Below are 20,328 nucleotides of genomic sequence, written 5' to 3'. Positions count from 1 at the left end.
TGCACATACATCATTCTGCACAATAGAGGATTGCATTGGAACTCAAATTTCACAGGAGCGGGCAGTTTTCACTTTGCTGCAGGCGGTCGAAAAAGAAATTGCAGGTCCCGGGACTTAGCTTGCACCCACCAGAAGGACGGAGTCAGCAAATAAAGTTGAAATGACAAAACAAAAGCAAAGCAAGGCAATTCTGGCATTTGGAGAAATGTCTCAGCTGTTATTGCCAGAGTAAAATAACATCCTTTCACCTGCGGAACTGGAGGAAACAAAAAATCTATATTTTGTGTGGGCGTGAATAGTCAGAATGTTTGCAGGTGCGGGCGGAAGTGAATACACACACACATCGCAGGAACGGGCTGTAATGGTCAGAAATCCAACAGGAGCGGGATTAAGAAAACAGTCCTGCGCAGGGCTCTGCTGCACAGTAAAGCTCACACATCCAACTGTAGGAACAAGACGAAAAACACATTTTAGAGTGGAGGAGGACTTTAAATTTCTCTATTAAAACCTGTGGTTTCATCACTCTGCAGTGGAAAAACACATCGTGTTTTGACTCCAAATTAATGATTGAGTCTGAACCAGTAACTAAGTCTAGAATCGACTGCTGTGCAGCAGCTTTAAACTGAATTACACTTTAATTAGTTAAATAGTGTGTGCATTACTTTGGGCAGAATAACTTCTAATATAACGTCTAATATAAAGTTTAGTGACATTGATCATTTTGGCATTGATGGCAGGTTTTAGGAAATATAGTCTTTAATCATGATACCTTTTTTTTATACTGTATGTTCAAGTGAGGTGTTTTAGATTAAAAAAAATCAACTTTAATAATTAGAAGGAAATATTTATTACCATGCAGCTTTATTAGTTGTTCTCTCTCCCATATTAACAAAACAAATTCATTAGTTTAACATATTTTTTGTTATTTACCAGTTTCTTGCTGTTATTGGTGCTCCAGTGACTCAACGCTGCTGTAAAATTGTGCTTTTGAACCAAACCCTCATTTGCTCATTTTGTAAATGTATTTACAGGCCTGTTGTCGGTAGCATAAACCCAGCTTGTGGGACCTTTTTTGAAGTGTTTGCCCCAGGTGGCTCATATTCCTGTGCTCTCCTATTCTGCTGACACTTTGTGAGTGGGTGTCCGCCTGAGGAGAACTGCTCAAACTGTAGCATCTGTTGTTTGAAGGTGGGGTTTTTTTTTTAACATCTTAAGAAAGTTGGGGTTTATAAACCTCTCTCGTCCTAATTAGGAACACCGAATGACATCTACTCCCTTGGTGTTTTATTTGCGAAAAGCAGCCGTAAGAGACCACTGCAGCTCATGGGTGGTTTTAACAAATGTTGTCAGACCATAAAATGTCTCACTAATATATTCATAATTCAATGCTGTTTCTTAATTGTCTATCAATAAATCAAGTAAATAATTGAATTTGTGTATATAATTCTCAACAGCATCATTCAACAGAATGTTCGAAGGAGGTAGAATTAATCAGAAAGGTCGTAAAGCTTTGAAAAATCATTATCATATAAACTGTTGATGTGCAGTGTATTTCATTTCCTGTAACACTTCCTGTACCAATCACCCGAGCGCCCTTTTTCCTCACGTGTATGTAGGAAGCGGTAAAATCCATATAATCCCGGTGAGGAACAATCATTATGGTATACATGTTACCAAGGCTGGTAAGGTACAAAGGTACAGTATGTGCACCGTAAGACCTTCATTTGATGTTGACTTCATGTACTATCTGTCGAGTTGATAAATTGCTCTCCAAAAACAGAAAGAAATTGAGAAAGTAATGGTCAATAAAAATGCATGTTTACTATCATACCAATGTTATTTTCTCTCTTTCCTCATTCTTCGTTCCAGTTTCTATCAAGGCTTCACCTCCTGACTCTCTCTAAGGTCCATAACCCTTGCTACAGTGCAGTACTGTACTCTGCTTACAGTAACAAAAACACGGTGATGTTCATTAAAGACTTTCCTCAGTACTAATGCACGTTCGACCCAATACACTGGTAACTTCAACATCACACGGTTGAAATTTATGGTTGCAATTGATTCCATGTGTAGTGCTTAGGGACTGTTTAAGGTGCCACGTGAGAAAAATGAGCAACCTTTAATGGCTACTAACTTATCAACCACTCTTAATCACCAATCAATAGCTACAAGCCAAAGTATTGAGTGCTAGAGGGTTGGCCACTGACTGCACTGCTAAACAACTTGAAGGTGATTAACAAGCAGGATAACATGGTTTATACACCGATGATTTAAAGCATACATTTTATCCATGCAGCGCCTATAAGAAGTATTCACCTCCTCATTTGACATTTTTAGACTTTGTCATATTTTCACTGGTACATGACATGAGTGAAACAGACAATATCATAAATAAATCTCCAGAAATTGAACTCAAGAAACTGACCAAAATAATTGATAGGAGAAAGAAAACACACTCACTAATCAAATTAACCCAGTAAGTCATCATAGCCACCATGCACAAAACTAGGACCCTGAAACTAAAACAGCTAAATAAAATTCAGCTGTCATTCACTTTATTATTTACACCTGTGCTTTTCCCGCTGAGACGCGTCAAAATGTCCTCTATGACAAGGCCTATTATGTAAATATTCAGCCCCTTTTTACTATGACACACCTGCACCCTTCACTGGTAAAGCCAATTATTTTCATAGGTCGCATACTTAGTTGAATGGATCTCACCTGTGTGTGATCAAGGTGTGACAGTAACAGCACTCAAATCTGGAAGGTCCAACAGCTGCTTAGTCAATGTCCTGGCAAAAACTACAGCATGAATACAAAGTAACAAATCTGCGACAAGGTGAGCGAGCGAAAGACAACAAACTACAATGAGGTGAATCATAAAAAAAATAGCACAGCAGTAAATCTGCCCGGAGCAGCCCTGTGGATACTGCAGGAGCTACAGGGTATTTATGGCAGAGGTTAGAGACATGGTACATACAACAACGGTTGCCCCTGTGATACACTAAGAGCAGTTTTATGGTACAATGGCAAAGAGAAAGCCACTGTTAAAAAAAAAATGGCTCACCATGATGTCTGGGGGTGGCAGCAGCCAGGAAGGTTTGTGAATGTAGAGGGAACAGAAATGCAGCAAAAAACACAAAAATCCTGGAGGAGAACCAGCTGAAACCTGCAAGTGCAATTTGGAAGATATATTTTTTAGTGAGATAATGACCGCAAACATAAAGACAATGCTACACAGGAATGGCTTCAGAACAACAATGCTGATGTCCTGAAGTTGTAAAGTCAGAATCCATACCTCAATCCAATATATTTCTGGCAATAATAAACGTTGTACTAAACTTTATTTATTATTTTTCAGTAAGGCAGTAAAGTTGCAGTAAAGTGAGGATAAACTGTAAAATATCCCAAAAAAGTAGGATAATGAGACATAAAAATAATACAAAAGTACAAAACAAAAAAAAGTTGTTTTTAGAAAATCAGGGTATAACAGAGTTGAGTCTATCTGCATAGACTAAAGGTTGCAACTGCTGCCTGAAGGTACCTCTAAAAAATATTAACTTGAGGGGTGTGAATACTTATGCAGTCAATCACTGAGTTATTTATGTTTAATTTATATCAATTGTTTTCCACTGGGACATTAAAAAGTTTTAGGCTGATGAGTGTCAGAGCTTTATTACTTCCAAATGATTTAAAGTTGTAAAACAATAAAACCTGAAGATGTCCAAGAGGTACAGTGACTTTTTTTATAGTCACTGTAACCTGCTTATTGCATTGCAATGATAAGTTCATTCTCTCCGAACCTGTGAGGTGGGAATAAAAAGTTTCATCAGTGGTATAATTCACTTATCAAGAATACCCAGTGCACACTCAATATCTAGCCTTGCAATTGAAAAGGGATAAAGGGTGAAGCATTTCAGCAGTGGTAATATTACATAGTTAACTGGCAGCTATTTCAATAGGCTCTCAGTGATTTGTGCTCAGGCATTATGCTTCACCCTCTCTCCCCTCAAAGCATAGGGAAATGCATCGCTTAATTGAGAGGATTTCCAGAGGCTTTGTGGGGGGAACGCTGTTAGCTAGCTCCTTCTCTCCAACAGAGAGAAATGTATTTACAACACATTCCATCCCTATCTCATCTGTCATTTCGGCCTGGAATAATGTGTATATTTTCATTCCCTCCTGACACACTTTCATTTACTGGGAGCCTGTAAATGTGCATGCTTCTCTTTAAATGTCTCCTTCGCATAATGAACGAGGACAATATTTCCATAAATCCACCGCCCTGCATATATCCAATCACAACTGTCCATGGGGTTTTCATGGATTTTTTTTTTTTCCGAATAGAGACTCACTACAAGTAATGGACATAGTTAGCTGTTGCTTTTATACTCTTAGTGTGGCAGCTTTTCAGGAGTTAGCTGTTCTTATATTCAGATTCATTGTTGTTTGGGCCAGGGTTATTTTCTGTTGCCAGGAATGTATGAACAAGACCAATATGGGTTAGATTATAGACGTGGTTCTCAAACTGTGTCCAGAATGGATTTGCACATTTCAGTTTAGTTTGTATTAGTTTCAGTGTTAGTTGTAGTTATGTATGTATCATTTATGATATGGGGTCTATTTTTTAGAATAGGTATTGCAACACAAACCCATTTACTCACAGCCATGTAGACATCCCAGCCTCAATAAACGTATACACCATTGCCTCCTTGTGCTTGTTATGTTGACAAAATTGACCAAACTGATAAAGACTGAAACTCTTCTTCTTTTTTTTTCTTTTTTTTTTTACAACAACAATTTTTATTTATTTTTATTTTAGTTAATTATTTAAGTACCCAAAATTGTTTCAGTTAGTTGTTGTTTTTTCTAATCTAATCTTTATTTTTATTTTAGTTAACTAAAATGTTTTTCAAACATAGTTTTAGTTCTAGTTAACCTTGCCCATTGGTAATAATTGAAAAACTCTGGGGTAGTGGAAAGGGAACATGCCAGAAATACTTTAAGAGGGTTAAAAAAATGCTGTTTATTATAAATCAATCTTCAGAAAACCTAATGTATTTAGGCACAGCGGTGCTTTCAGCTAAATGTGAATGTCAGCACGCTAGCATGCTCACAATTATAATGCACATGTTAATGTTAAGCAGGTATCTTAGTTTTGTGTGTTAGCATGCTAACATTTTTTATCTTTTAACTATGGCTGAGGCTGATGGGAAAATCTTGTTGCAAGTATTTAGTCATAAACCAAAGTATTGTGTGGACTAAATTTCATGATAACCCATTCAATGATGGGATGTTTCACTCAAAACAACAAATGTCAACCTGCAGGTGGCGCTAGAGGAAAGGTCAGTGAAACACTACAACCGCCACCTGGGGAGCAATAGTCTGGAACAAAATGATGGATCATCTGACTGACCGACATTGCTATCAAAGAACCACGTCAATATGTCAACACATCATGTAAATTTGATGTCCTGCGTTCCAATCCAGTTAAAGAAACATCATATGCCATCCCCCTCTCTTTCTCCCTGTATTGATGCTATTTATAGTTAACCGTCTAATAAATAAGAAAATGTCATACAATTAATCAAAAAGTAACATGGTAATTGTCATTCTAAATGTCAACCTGTCTAGAAACAAGAAGGATTTGCATTTACATCACCCGTTGTCAACCAGATGTACAGCTGCCTGTTGTAACTCGTTGTAAACAAACATGTAGCTTCACCGGCAATCAATAGACGTCAACATGACAGTGGAGTGTTGTGTGTAGCTGTCACAGATAGTCATGCAGGAACCATAAGGCCCCTTTCTATCTGAGCAGAGTGGTCACTGAGTGGTTCAGTAAAGTGAATGAATAAATTGTGTTCAATAAAAGAGCAAACATCACTATTGTGGCTAGAGCAAGACTCGTGTTACTTTACTGTGTGTGTGTGTGTGTGTGTGTGTGTGTGTGTGTGTGTGTTTGAGAATCCACATTGCGTTTATATGAACTAAACATTGAGTCGGTTCAGCTGCTCGCTTTAGTGTTACTCTAATGAGATTCAATATTCAATTTCTTTAAAATCATAACAGCAGATGAATCACTGAAGACCTGATGAGATAGAATTATTTTATAATATTATCATGTAAAAGCAAGACAAGGTTAGTGATATAACGTTACAGTTTAAGTTGCATGTCTCTCTTATGAGACTGTAAATTAGAGCTGCAGCAATTAGCCAATTAATTAGTCAAAAAAATTATCTTTTTTTAAATCAATTTATCATTATAGTCATCTTTCCAGCAATAATGCTGTAATAATAATTGGCATCCATTTTGATAACCGGTTAATTGTTTGAGTTGTTTTTGTTTTTGCATTCACTGATTTTCATACAGTAGTCATCTATGATAGTAAATTCAATCACTTTGAGTTTTAGACTATTAGTTGGATAAAATAATTTTAATAATTGCTGGGCTTTTGGGGAATTGTGATTTTTTTTTTTTTACTATTTTCTAGCACTGTGAGAAGTGATTTACTGATCAATAAGCAAATTATCATCTGACTACAGCCCCAAAGATAAAACACAACTGTATAAAGAAATGTATACATATGAGTCCAACACACACAGATAAAGACAATTTAATTTTGAGACTAGGCCCCTTTTTAAGATCAGGACCACAAGGTTGGATAATGAAGGACCCATCTTAACTGGGGGCCTTGGAACTCTAGATAGTTGCCCACTTTGCCTGGTTGGTGATCCAGCCTTTATTTGATGGAAATTTTACTGTTTTGTAATGAAATTAATAATTTGTTGCACTCTAAATGGGCTGCACGTAATTATTGAAGTTTCAAACGTCTGCTGTTAAAGTTTGAGATTTTGCTGATTTTGCAAAACTGTCCTTTGAACACATTTCTAATCTGTTGAAAGAGCCTATAGTAAACACCTGCACTAGTAGCTATGAGCCAAACCTTTGATTGAACACTTTAATGTTGTTTTTCTGTACTGCCTCCAACTTTACACACTCCAGACAGACACTCCATCACTCTGTTATCAAGAGCGGCTGTCACAAGTAGCTCTTACAAGCTAGACAGTCGACACTATAAAGCACAGGAGGACTGCTGGCATTTTAAATCTGAGCCTGTTAGTGTGCATGTTATTTTGTGCTGTATTCAGCACTAAATACAAAATGTACATTCTGTACACAGGCTTATTATCTTGGTTTGAGGGAGAGAGCCAAGTGGTGGTGATCTATATTAGCTGAGGCTATTATGAAGCACTGGGTTTTCCCAGGCAGTCGGTGAGATGTGTTGCTAGGAAACATACCTAGAGATCGGGGGTGGAGAGCTGGTTTGATGAGGTAGCAGAGTTCCCAGCTACTTTCAGCTTCTCATGGAAATAACTAAGAAGAGCCACAGAAGTGCCCAATAGCAGAATATTTGAGCCGGTTAATTGAGTCTTTGTAATTTGCTCTTTTGATCTCATGTCTATATTTTTGAGCTGCTTCAGATGTATTTCTTTTGCAGGTATTGAATAGATGGATATTTTTCATAGATTGCAAGTAATATGATTACATGACTCATACAAGGACTCTGCTGAGTGCAAGTTTTTCATTATAGTTCAGACTGTTTAATGGAAGAATTGTATTAATTATCATACATACTGATGTTCATCTGACCTGGCATCTTGTTGACCTTTTCAGAGCAGAATTAATTATTATTATTTTGTAATATAATACAGAACGAACACAACTAGTATTGAGGAACAGTTAAGGTTGGAAAGACAAAATCCTGTGTGCTGAACTTCCAGAGATTGGAAGGTATTTCATCACTTTCACTTTAAATTCCAAAGCCTCTGTATTCTTAAATTCTGCGTTATTAAAATCAATACACTGAGCAGATTCTGCCTTTTGATATATTTTGCCTCTCAGAAAGCTGCATAGCATGGTTGATAGATAGGTGTTTTGTTTTATTGAGTTATGTTGAAGGTATCATGTCTAAAGCAATGCTGCCCTCACCTGGATACTCCTGTCAATGCACCCTGCCTGCTACATCACACTGCCTAGATGAGTAATTACCAAAAGTGACATAAACCTTTGCCTTGTGTATATAATGTATATAATATAGTATATAATTTTAAGGTCAAATTAATAGTCTCTTGACACCACTGGCATCCTACTACATCAAATTACGTCCACAGTGTCTTTGCACCAATGAACTGAAGCAATAGTTATTTAATGGCTGGTGGAATTTTAGAGTTGAAATATCTCTGCTAAAAAAAATCTCATTTCATGACTCTCCCTGTACCACTTTTCTGTATTTTAAAGACCACAACAGCGGGCAGGGTATATTTAACCTCTCTGCAGGTTGGTGAGCCTAGCAGAGTGTGATTTTGGCTCTAACAGACCGGTAACATCTGATCTCTCCGAGGATGTAATCAAGAGCAGAGGTGTAAATCTGCCCAGCAGAGGAGAGAATTAAGCTAATGCGACCAGCAGCAGTGAGGCAGAAGGCCAGGCTGGTTGTATTTCTCCCTTGGTCAGCGTGCTGTCCGCAGGGCTGCCTCTTTAGCTCCTTGAGACGGACTGTCAGGGCCAAACAGTAATTGGTCAGTGGGGACTACACAGAGAGAAACATCTAATTACTAAGAAACATATTCCCCTCCTTGGACCTTGCAGGTAGACGAATACCTTGAGATATTTATGTGCTAAAGATAGTTGGAATTTGAGTTGAGGCTTTTAAATGAAACTCAACAATCAACTGTCTTTCTTGGCTCTGATTGGTTGTTTTGGTTGTTAAGTATATATTTTTTTGCTTTTATGCCTTTGTTTGATAGGACAGCTGGAGACAGACAGGAAAGGGGGCAGAGAGAGGGGATGACACACAGCAAAAGGGCACAGGTTGGATTTGAACCCTGGGCTGCTGCAGCAAGGACTCAGCCTTGGTACATGGGTTACCAGCTCTACCCACTGAGCTAACCAGGTGCCCAATTGGTTGTTTTCTTTCAGGCGTGGTGGATTCTCACAAATGCCATTAGGCTTTTTTTTTTTTTTTACAGACTATGTCAGGATATAGTGAAAGTTTCAGGAAATATGTCAAAAAGTTATCTGTATAAAAGTTACCTACTGCAGCTTTGAATCTGAGTTTAAGTTGTGTATGTACAACATAATCTTTATGCAGCAACAACAACACAAAAGTGATGTTGAAACCTCAAATGCAAATATACTGGGAGTTGATTTTCAGTTAATTAGAATCCATTTTAAGAATTTTTAACTAGGTAATTGGATATTTTTTGTACGGTACACAAATTATTATTCCAAGCAGAAGATTTTTATATATCTTGACACATGTCTGGAGAGGATCTTTAACTTAAAATCTTTTTTTTATTCACTTCTTTAGAAGTAAATTGTTGGCCTTTCAAATTCAGTCCTTTATGCAGAGGCCTTGCATTATGCAACAGCCAAATGTGGGTTTAAAGCGGTGTACATTAATTTAACATCCATATAAATTATTAAAAATGACACAATGTGAAATTTGACACATTAAATAAGAAAATTAAGGAGATTGCTCTTAAAGATACCCATTATTCACCCCTTAAACTCTTGAAATGGGTTTAGAAAAAGTGCAAAGCTCAGCTAGAGATCCCATTATAAATGTTTCTTGCAGTGGATATGTCTTTGCCATCTTGAAGAATAAAGACCAGTGAGTGTCGAAATGAAGGATGCTCCGAGGCCAGACAGTTCCTCTGCCTGCCAAGTTATAGATCACAACACTTTGTGTGTCTTTAATCTCCTGCACAGGGCTTCTTCGGGGCTGCTGAAGAATTAACTTTCTGCAAAGTATTCAGCAAGAGCAGCTTTTATTTTCACACGTCACTCTGCATCCAAGCTGAACATTAATTAGCACTCAAACTGTGCTGTCTGTTTTGGCTTTGTTCCTCCACTGGGGGGAGACTCTGAGAAGGACAAGCCCCAACACAAAGGGATAATTTTGTTTACACAGTCAGAATTAATGGCTTTATCTGAGCCTCTCATGATTTTATTGGCCTTAAGTGCATCTGATAGTCTGGTAATTACTTAAATGCAATAAACAGTTAGCAGATGTCTTACTCATAAAGCCACATGTTTAAAGCCAAGGCTGTTTGCAGAAAACAAGCCTTATTAACCCTGAGGACCTTTGTTGATTACAACAAGTGTTTAGCTGTAATCCTAGAAGTAAATGTGCTAATAAATACTGAGTGGAGAAGTTTGGGTCATTCTCCCATCACCTGCAGCACCACCAGTTTCTTTGCTCTAAACCTGAAAGAGCCTGCGGTGGCTCTGCACTGCCTCTCTGACCCCACCATGATTGACTTGATCTTCTAAAGAAAAGCTCCCATGACCTCCAAAAGCTTGAGGAAACAGGGGATGAAGACAGGCATGACATGAGCAACAATAGACCACCCCCTCCTCCTCCTCCCTCCTCCCACACACACAGTCAGCATGTTTGAATTATTACCATTCAATGACAGGGGGCTTGAGGTTGCCATGTCAAGGCCACGTTTGACATCTCTGGACCTAATCTAAGAGGAAATAAGACAGGGAAACGGTGATGTCTGATACCTGCCTATTTTACATCAACCCCAATGTAAAAGAACAAACAGGAAAAAAGTCTAATTTATTAAATTATTATTCACTTGCAGAAATAAAAAAGATATTGGATGAAGTCTAAAGGGATCATGATACCTCAGCAACACAAAACCTTCTTTGAAATGATGAATGTTTAAGTGTCAGGCTGAGGAGGATCATTGCAGTCTTTACTTGTTTCTGTCTGTAACTGTTTCAGATTCAGATGTGCAGTCAGCAGTCAGCAGTAATTAGCTGTACTCCGTGTTAGACACCTAACAGGTTGTGTTGTTTTCATCTGGGGGTTAAATGCCACTCCTCCCCCGTGGAGTCCACTGCTTGCCGCTGCTGTACAGGCTGTGGTCGGGACAACACCTCGGAGCCAAACAATTACATCAAGGTCATGGAGAGGAGGAATGTTCTCCCGATTAGCGCAGGAGTCCAGAAGCAACCTGCAGAGCTCACTCTTCACGGGGATGATAGCAGACCTGAACGTGGAGGCGACTTAATACATTCAAATCAAAAACTGACTTGTTGGATTCACTCCTACATTTGAAATTTCAGTCCCAAACACGCACGCATAATAAAGAGCTTTAGGTCCAAGTTCCAGAAAATTAAATCTGTGTGGAATATTAGTCTGTGGTGTTTGTGTTAAATTTAGAAAGAGGCTCAAAGAAACATTACAGGGCCACTGAAGTATCGCTGGGCTATTATCGTCTTTTCAACTTTCCTCTTGATCGAAACTCGGGCCGTTTTCCTGTCAGAGGTGGGCCCTAGAAACTACCAGGCGTTGGCATTGTCCCTTTGACCAAATGAACAAAATTAGAGTAAAGTCTGTTGGAGCATAATCTTATTTTCATGTGCTAAATCCTTACAGTATAATGAAATATACTAATGGTAGTAATAATTAATAAAATATCCCTGACCTGATTCTTCATTAACTCAAAGGTTGAAGCAACACGTTTACGATCAAAGTTTTACTTTTTTACCCCCTATCTTATAATAACGGTGAAATGTTAAAAGATTAGAATATTTTAACAGTTTAAGGTTGTACTCCCCCAAAACACTTTATTTACCTGATTCAAAAGTTAAAGTAGGAGGCAACCTGTTGAAGGCTGTTCATTTTCAATTTTTCTATTTCTCATTCACAAATGCCAATGTAATATAATGACATCATTGCACATTATCGGTTTTACGCAGCCACTTACAGTAGCCTTTTTTTTCTTTGGAAGCCTGCTGGGGGTATTTTTTCCACGAGTCACTTGTTGACACTAAACTTGCGGCACTTGTGAAGTGTTTATTGCAAACGAATTTCTCTTAAGTGAAGGTGGCTTTTTACAAGCACACGCGGGTCCTCTTGTTGTTTGGGTCTGACACTGTTCTGCAGAATGCTCAACGAATTCAGACGTGTTGAACATCAGTGTGCAAAAAACATGTGAATAATAATTAATTCTATTTTTATCCAACTGTTACAACCCTTATTTATTGTGTATCGGTGGCGCTGATGAAATGTATTTTTAGCACCTTTATATGTAATTGATCTGTTAGTGCCAGCACACTCGAAGATTGTAAAATAAAATCAGATAGTTGCTATTTACCCATGGGAGCGCCGCTGTAACTTAGAAACGTAGGAACAAGTTAGACCTTGTAGTTTTAATCACTCACAGCAAGATTACGCAAAAAAATCCACCGTAATATATTATGAAAACAGGAGAAATGTTTATTCTGTTGACCTTAAATAATTTACCAAATGATATAGCTCCACTTAACTTCACTTTGTCTTTGCGGTTTTTGTTTAAAACTAATTCTAACAATAAAGACTTGGCCAAATCCAACACAAGTTCTTGTGCGTAATTACGCACGGGCAAAAGTTATAAGTCACTAACGCGCCTTAATGAGAATATACCTTAAAATAACATAAAGCTCAGCACTGCAGTTAGCAGGGCAGTATCGGTGCTCATTGATAGGGAGATTTGGTTCAATACAAGAGGACTGTAGCAAGACAGAAAAGAGGGGTGTGACCATTCCAAAAGTTTTCTTCAATGGGCTACCTGTGGAGGCTCCGGGCTCTGCGCATAAATACTCCTCCCTCTGAGGATGAGTTCAGTCCTGAGGGAGACACACACAGAGATTTAGGTTTTGGGAATCTGGTTAGGGCGGATTATGAACGCTTTTGGACACCAACCATCTAACCAGCAGACCAGCCCTATTCAGCACCACAGCGCTCAGGAGCTCCTGGACATGGCCGTGTACTGCGACAACTACGGTGTGTACCAACAGAACCTCCACCACCATCACCCCCAGAGGCCCCCGACGCACCCCTCAAGCTACGGCCTCGGAGAGTACACCTCACCGTCCACGAACCCGTACCTATGGCTGAACGGACCCAGCATCAACTCCTCTCCTTATCTTCCCGGGAACAACGGCACGTCCTATATTCAGTCCGGATACGGGTCGAACCAGAGGCAGTTCTTGCCGCCTCCCACCGGGTTTGGTGGAGCGGACCTGGGGTGGCTGTCCATATCCAGCCAGCAGGAACTCTTCAAGATGGTCAGACCACCGTACTCCTACTCAGCACTGATAGCGATGGCCATTCAGAACGCCCAAGACAAAAAATTGACTCTCAGTCAGATCTATCAGTATGTAGCTGACAACTTCCCTTTCTACAAGAAGAGCAAAGCTGGATGGCAGAATTCCATCCGCCACAACTTGTCACTGAACGACTGTTTCAAAAAAGTGGCCCGGGACGAGGATGACCCCGGTGAGTCTGGAATACTTGTGCCAAAATGAAGTATTTCTATGTGATTGTTTTGTGTTTTTGTGTTATTTAATCTTCTAGAATCACATGTGCGCTATTGGTGCTGCTTTCTCTTGATGAAACTACTCAAATTAATTGAACTGCTTCTGAAATAAGCGCAAACATTCCAGCTCATTGTCAGTTTGATTGGATTTCTTAGGTGAAATTTAAAAATGTGGGAGAATTTGAACTTGTCATCCATATTTAACCCTTTGTTTATTTCTCATCCAGGTAAAGGAAACTACTGGACGCTGGACCCCAACTGTGAGAAGATGTTCGACAACGGGAACTTCAGGCGGAAGAGGAAAAGGAGAGCGGACATAAACGGAGCCGACAGCAACGCTCTCCCCGTTAAGTCGGAAGACGGCGCGCACAAGCTGTCCGACACCGCCAGCCTCCTGAGCTCCTCCCCGCCAAGCCTGCACGGATCCCCGGCCTCCTCCACGGAGCCCAAGTCGTCCCCGTCTCCGTCCGCGGAGCACAGCCCGTGTTTCAGCAGCTTCGTGTCCAGCGTCAACTCGCTGCTGGCGGGCAGCAGCAGCGAGGGCTCCCGGGGCGTGGAGCGGGACTACGGCTCAGGGCATCTCGGGGGACTGTCTCAGACCAGAGAGGGCATGTCAGGACTGGGCTCCTACTCGCCCACTTTAATCTCTCCTCTGAACTCTGACAACAACAGAATGAACTATTACACCTCAGTACAGAGCCTCTCCAACCATTTTAGTGTTAATAACCTCATATACAACAGGGAAGGAACAGAGGTGTAGACTGTCTTGCTTGATTAAAAAAGTAATTTATCTCTCATTAGCCTTCACATTTCTTTATAGTAGCCTACTGTTATTACTTATTACTCATGTTCTGGTTTAGTAGGCCTCATTGTAAAACTAGCACTGGAACTGAACTGGTATTTTTTTTCCATAATAACCTTTCCTAACTGGGAAACACTATTTCGTTGTATTAGAAAGGAATACTCATGGTTCATAAACGGCCACTGGTTAAAAAACTGGAAAAAATACTTATTGTAGCTGCTGGGTTGGGCCGACTCCCTGTCCCTGAAGACAAAGTGTACATAAATTATTTTCATAAGAAGATACATGACATGTATTTGAATTGTGTTTTGTGTTTTATTTAAACTCAAGTCGATGTTTGAATAAAAGTCATTTATTTTAACTCTTATGTGTCACTTTCCTACTTTTTCTGTATAGTATATGATGGAGAAAAAAAACAATTCAAGGCTGCTTAGAGACTGTAATAACTGATATTACATTTAAAGGCATCCTTTTAATTATCTCCTATTTGGCTCTTGGTTATAAAAGTAATGCATGTCTTTTTTTCTTGATTTTCCTGACGGAAATTATTTTTATGTTCCTTTAACAGCCAATTTCAATAGTTTTGTTAACTTTATTCTTGCCCTTTTTTTGTCAGTGAATGATCTCCCTCCTTACCCTCAAAGAGGTCCTTATGTGTTTGTTACTGTACAGTTTTCAGATACAGCACAACACGGTCATCCTAACCACACTTGCGTATAGTTTCAGGTTGAAACAGTCGTTTTTAAATATCTCTGTCTCCTTAAAGAGCCTTACTCTGGTAAAAAAAAAAAAAAGCCTCACATAATCATATTGAGTTCTCAAACGTTTTGGTGTTGCAAGAGAGTGGTAAATAAACCAGTTTAAAAGCTTTAGAACCTGTCAGGAAATCTGAAGTCAAGTGGCTGTAAGCAGTAAAGTGTGTAAGACAGAGACATTTTCCGCTTGTCACTTCCAATAGCCCCATTTCAGCAAGCAATCAGACCTTTAACTTACTCCCATGAGGTTCAGAAGTTCAGCTTTTTGTCTGGGCTGCATTTGACTCAGACTGCGCCTGTTTGATGTTAACCTGTTTGCTGAATATTGCACCTGTCTCCATCCATTCCCAAAGCCTTGTCACGCAAAACGCTGTCTGTTTTGTGTGCGTGAATCCTGTTAATAGGATTTGTTTTGTGTGTTTTGTTTTTTTAGGCCTGATTGGGAACCACTGTGGAAGAGCATCCGCTGAACAAGAGATTTCAACGGCATGTAATGTCCTTTTGTTGGGTTTGTGACCCAAGGGACACAACAGAAAGCCCACTATTGGGAAGAAAATATTAAGCAACCCAGGCAGGGGAATGTTCAAGTGAGTTAACACCCCATGTCCTGTCTTATTCTTTAAACAATATGGATACGCACGAAATCAAAGCCTGTAAATAAGAGGAAACACCTCTTAATTGGTTGATAATTGAAATCACTCAGGCGCTCTGTGGTCTGGAATAAAAGAAAAATTAATTGACAAGACTTTCGTGCCCCTTGTTGGAAACACAATGGAAGCTGGCAATTCAAGAGATCCCCTCCTGGGCTCAAATGAAAATATTGCGATCTGAAGATCTGGGAACAAATTATCTCCCTCAGGCCACATTTTGCTCTATTATCTGTGGAGCAGGGCCACGGATCAGACAAAGAGGATTTTTGTCATACAGGAGCAGGTTCTCACAGTAACAAGTTTTTCTGTTGAAATCCTCATCACGTCCAGTGAATGTAAGTGAGTGTAAAGCCTTTCACGATCAGAAACCTTTTAGTGCTGTCATTTCTTGATCCCTCAACTATTTTAATAAATCGTTGTTACATGAAAAGTATATTTAATATGAGTAAGTTGTATAATTTTGATAAGTACTCTGCTTAAGTACAGTTTTGAGTTTTTTTGGATGATAAATGGATGGTATTATAATATAATACATAATACATATTATTCTGCAATGTTCCAGTCTGCATAATGAATATTTTCACCTTGTTCCTACTGTTGGATGAGTTTGACACTAGTTTTCACATTTGTCTGCTGAAAGTAGAAAGTTCCTCTGTGCTCATTGAAAATCTGATTTTAAAGGGTGGGCCTACAAGCATGTGACATCAATAGTTTGGAAGTGAACAGTCATCCAATTTTCAACTTGTGATACAGAAACTACCAGCGCACATACACTGAAAATGACAGTTTGGAAATGAACAAAATGTATATATTCACAGATTCTGGAAGTTTTAATGAGGCAGAAGAAGTCTTTTTAATCATTTTAATGTGGGAATTATACTTTTTTTTTGCTGAAAAAAAAACCCATATCAGACACACATTATTGTTCCAAACATGTATCATTCATTTATGTCATAACACATGTCTGGAGGGGATCTATATTCTCTATTAGGGGGGGAGTATATTTTGATGCAAATACCTTTGTACTCTTACTTTCTGTAAAATTCTGAATGCAGTGCTTTTACTTGTAACAGAGTTTTTCTAAACTGCTGTATTGCTATTTTTACTCCAGTAAAAGTTCTCACTACTTCCTCCACCGCTGATATCAAGGCGCAACCCCAAGCCTGCATGCAAAGCAAACAACACTTGCTTTCCAAGTTCGCTTGAGCTCTCTCAGTTCTCAGAAATGTCACGCTCCAGTGCCCTGTGCCTGAAGGGCACCATTGCCCTCGGCTCACATGAATATCAGTCAGGCCACCATGTCTCTGCTCTACCTGCTCGAGGGCCCCTGGCTCCAGGGCTGAAGGCCAAGGCCCAGTAGAATACCTCAACATAAGGGTGGCCACCGGTCCCCACACATGCCTAATGGGCTAAACCCATAATGATGGGTTTCAGCCTCAAAGGGTCATCCCTCTTAGGCAAGGTTGGCTCATAATTGAACGAACTGTTCCAGAACTGCATTATTTTAATCCTCTTTCCCTTTACGGGACTAGATACATCAGCAAGTCATCCGGTTCCAACTATGGAGAGCAGGGATGGGTATTTCCTGAAAAGTGCATCATGTGCTTCACCTGCTTCACCTGCAGTTATTTTTACTAAGAGAGAACAAATCTAACAGCTACAGAGAGAAGAAATAAACAGATATCCAGATAGTACTGTTGCTCTGTTTAAGTTAAGGTATATTTTTAATTATCACTATTTACATATCACAACTGGAAAGACATGAAGAGGAGTCCTCTGCAGCTTATAACCTGGAGCCTTATCCACGTTAGCCAGTGAGTGACATGAGCTGGAGTGATGAATCACTGCTAGATAAAGTTGCACCCAGCAAAGTGAGAAACTTAACTCCCATTAGCTGTTAAGCAACATCTCCTCAACTGATAAATGAGCATCTAGAACAAGACTCGCAACCCTCCTTCATTCCAAAACTAAAACCAACCAAAACATGTAGTGTGCAGGTTTTTGCCATGCCATGTGCTGTAGACTTCTGATGATGTAGAGTGACTTTAAGATGTTTTGCAAGGCAATTTGTTGGTTTTTAAGGCATTCAGGATTTCAAATAAAGAGATGTGTGCAGAGCCTAATAATTCTCCACAGCCCATATAACACTACCTTACAGACAAATCTGAGGGGTAATATGAAAAGGGAGACTGTGCGTCTGACCCCAGTGAAGAACATGATAGCTTGGCCATAGGGGGGCTGATTACAGTCTGGGTCTACCCTGAAATTTCACATCTGTTTGTAACAGTCAGTGGGCATTATAGGGATAATTTCTTATATTACAGCTCAATCTCTTGAGGAAGTTAAATATTTAAGAGAACAATATGATGACAGCTTCTGGGGAAGTCACTATACCACTGTAAGGAGGGGTGGGGGACCTCTCTGCACTGCACTTTAAAAGGATTGTGTGTGCAAACGATAGCTGAGGAGAATATCTATCAATTGGCATGACCTGATTCGGTTTCATCATGCCCCATCCGAGGCCCATAAAAGCCTAATGTATGGGCCGGTAACGGCATGGGATCCCTGCTCTGGACGAGCTGCCATATGGATTATTTTATACAGAACACACTGCTCGGTTGTTGAGAGCATGTGAAAAATGTGAAGACATCTTTTACTACACCACTTGTCATACTCATTCTTCTTTTTTCTTTTATTTCTGTTTTAGATTAATTTCATTCAGATAAACATTCAGATCTGGGTACTATATATATGTCTAAAATAATCAAAACTAAATGTTAAAATTACTAAAAATACTAAAATCTTTCCTAATTAAATCAAGTTCCCCACCATATATCCTTTTCTTTTTCATGTCAGTCTCAAATGCTTCCCTTCGTTCTAGCATTGGAAACAAGCTGGTTTGGATACCAGGATCTAGAATTATTGGTGAGCACAGGAAGGGCAGCCACTTCAGAGCCCGTAAGACTTGCCAGCAGAGGAACCTGCTGAAAGAGTCAAAGAGATACAAGGATTAACGGACTAGAACAAGTCCCAGTAAATCCACAGCTAGGGCCTGTCTTCACATCGCTCTGTCTGGAAAACCTATCCTCAAAACAATGTAACTTATCCCCCGCTCACTCTATTGCTGGAATATATTTTGACAAAGTCTTTGTTCTCACATTAGGGAACTGTAGGCAGATCATCCGTTATCCGTGACCTTTGTCATAACAAACCATGGCAGTGGTTTTACACACTGCTGAGAGGCCAGAAAAGAAAGTTCACATCAACCAGACTGATATTTCAAACACGTTATGGGTCATTCTGACTCACTTTTGAAGGCTCTGTGATGAAAAAAAATCTAATATGTAAAGAAAATACATAGAAAACCTTTTTCTAAATTCTTTATCATAGTGAATTATTTCTATTATTGCTATATTCTCTGATAATCTCAATGCAGTGAAAAGCCACTCATGAGCTCCTCAATAAATCTGCAGCCATTCATCACTTACATGAAATTCCAAACCGTGACCTTATGAGAACAATATCCAGGGTTCATGGAACATCAATTTCTACGTGCAGTGCAGCAGAACAAATATCTGAGTAACGGCCAATATGTAATCATTTTAGCTCGGTTCAGGGACCACTTTAAGTCTTGCACATGATAATGGTGCATTTGACCTGTCGGCACACACTACATCTCACTATGGTGATTGCTGCAGTGTGTGAATAAGTCGGAAGCATACTGTTAGGATAAAAAAAACATTTTTTTTAAATCCTAAATGTTGAAATTAAACCAACTAAAGCGAACAGTATTAACGTTTCAGTGGACAATAGCATGTTTTGTACTGCTGATGCCTTGCAGTGATACCACCCGGCTAGTAACACCTGCATGCTGTCATTACCTGCTCTTCACGGACAGGAAGCGGTGACAGATGACAGAGGAAGTAGGTACCCAGAGGGAATCCATTTTAGCCGCTGCAGACATAGACTTTTGGTGGCAAGACGGAAGTGGGGAGATCATTCGGTACTCAGGGGATCCTCAAAATAGCTATCTCTGTACGACTTGTCAGTCATTGTCAGCAGTTCTAAAGGAAGCTATCTCTCAGTGTGAATGTTACATCAGATGAAGTCCCTGTTGTCAAAAGATGAAGCCCACCTGGAGCACTTTTGAACTTTCAGACACAGTTTGATGCACTTTATTCCAAAACATAGAGTTGCAGAAGGAAACAGGAATTGACCTTATGTGTGTTATATGACCGGCTCCCATAATGCATTATTCAGCTTGAGTCCTGTGTGATGCTGGTGCATCTGCCCCGAGGAATTCATTGACCCCCCCCCCCCCCCCCGCTCACAAAACAACACTCCCCTTGGCCTCTAATGAGACCCCCTACCTCCTGCCTCTATTATGAGGGATGCATACCAATAGAGAGACAGGAGCGGGGAGACAGACTGAGCCTCAGATATCTCTGGAGCCCTCCCTGGCCTAAACCATCAAATGCACCCCTCATAGAGAGTCAAATAATGGGCCTGATCAACATTTAACCAAGTTTTCCCCATGTAAGCTGCAGATGATCTATGGCTGAAGGCTCTAAATGATAGCCTTTCAAAAGGGGCAGGCATACCCCCTCCAAATGCTTCTTTTGTGTTTGCCACTAATCTCAGCCTGCACTTCAAGGCCCCTGCTCACTTCTAAGGCAGCTGCTATCATCTTAAAGAGGAGGGAAAGAAAGGCAGCTCTTTTAAAGTGCTTTAATCAAGAAGAT

At 39.7% G+C, this 20,328-nt stretch overlaps 1 protein-coding gene across 1 annotated transcript; it reads left to right on the top strand.

Annotated features, from left to right (window-relative positions):
- The first annotated feature begins 12,703 nt into the window (after positions 1 to 12,703).
- foxi1 (forkhead box i1) lies at positions 12,704 to 14,465 on the top strand. Its single transcript, XM_035667514.1, has 2 exons — positions 12,704 to 13,339; positions 13,607 to 14,465. Exons 1-2 carry the CDS (start codon positions 12,742 to 12,744, stop codon positions 14,137 to 14,139), a joined length of 1,131 nt encoding a protein of 376 aa, XP_035523407.1. The 5' UTR covers positions 12,704 to 12,741; the 3' UTR covers positions 14,140 to 14,465.
- The last annotated feature ends 5,863 nt before the right edge of the window (positions 14,466 to 20,328 follow it).

This window comes from Morone saxatilis, unplaced genomic scaffold, assembly GCF_004916995.1.
Source record: "Morone saxatilis isolate NCDOM2014 unplaced genomic scaffold, NCSU_SB_2.0 Contig1, whole genome shotgun sequence".
NCBI lineage: Eukaryota > Metazoa > Chordata > Actinopteri > Moronidae > Morone > Morone saxatilis.
This window is presented reverse-complemented; position numbering and strand designations above follow the sequence as displayed.

Bases quoted from the DNA above. Each gene is read 5' to 3' on its own strand.
- foxi1 (XM_035667514.1), top strand. From the start codon at position 12,742: ATGAACGCTTTTGGACACCAACCATCTAACCAGCAGACCAGCCCTATT. The intron at 13,340-13,606 runs GTGAGTCTGGAA...TTTCTCATCCAG, and splicing joins CCGGGACGAGGATGACCCCG to GTAAAGGAAACTACTGGACG.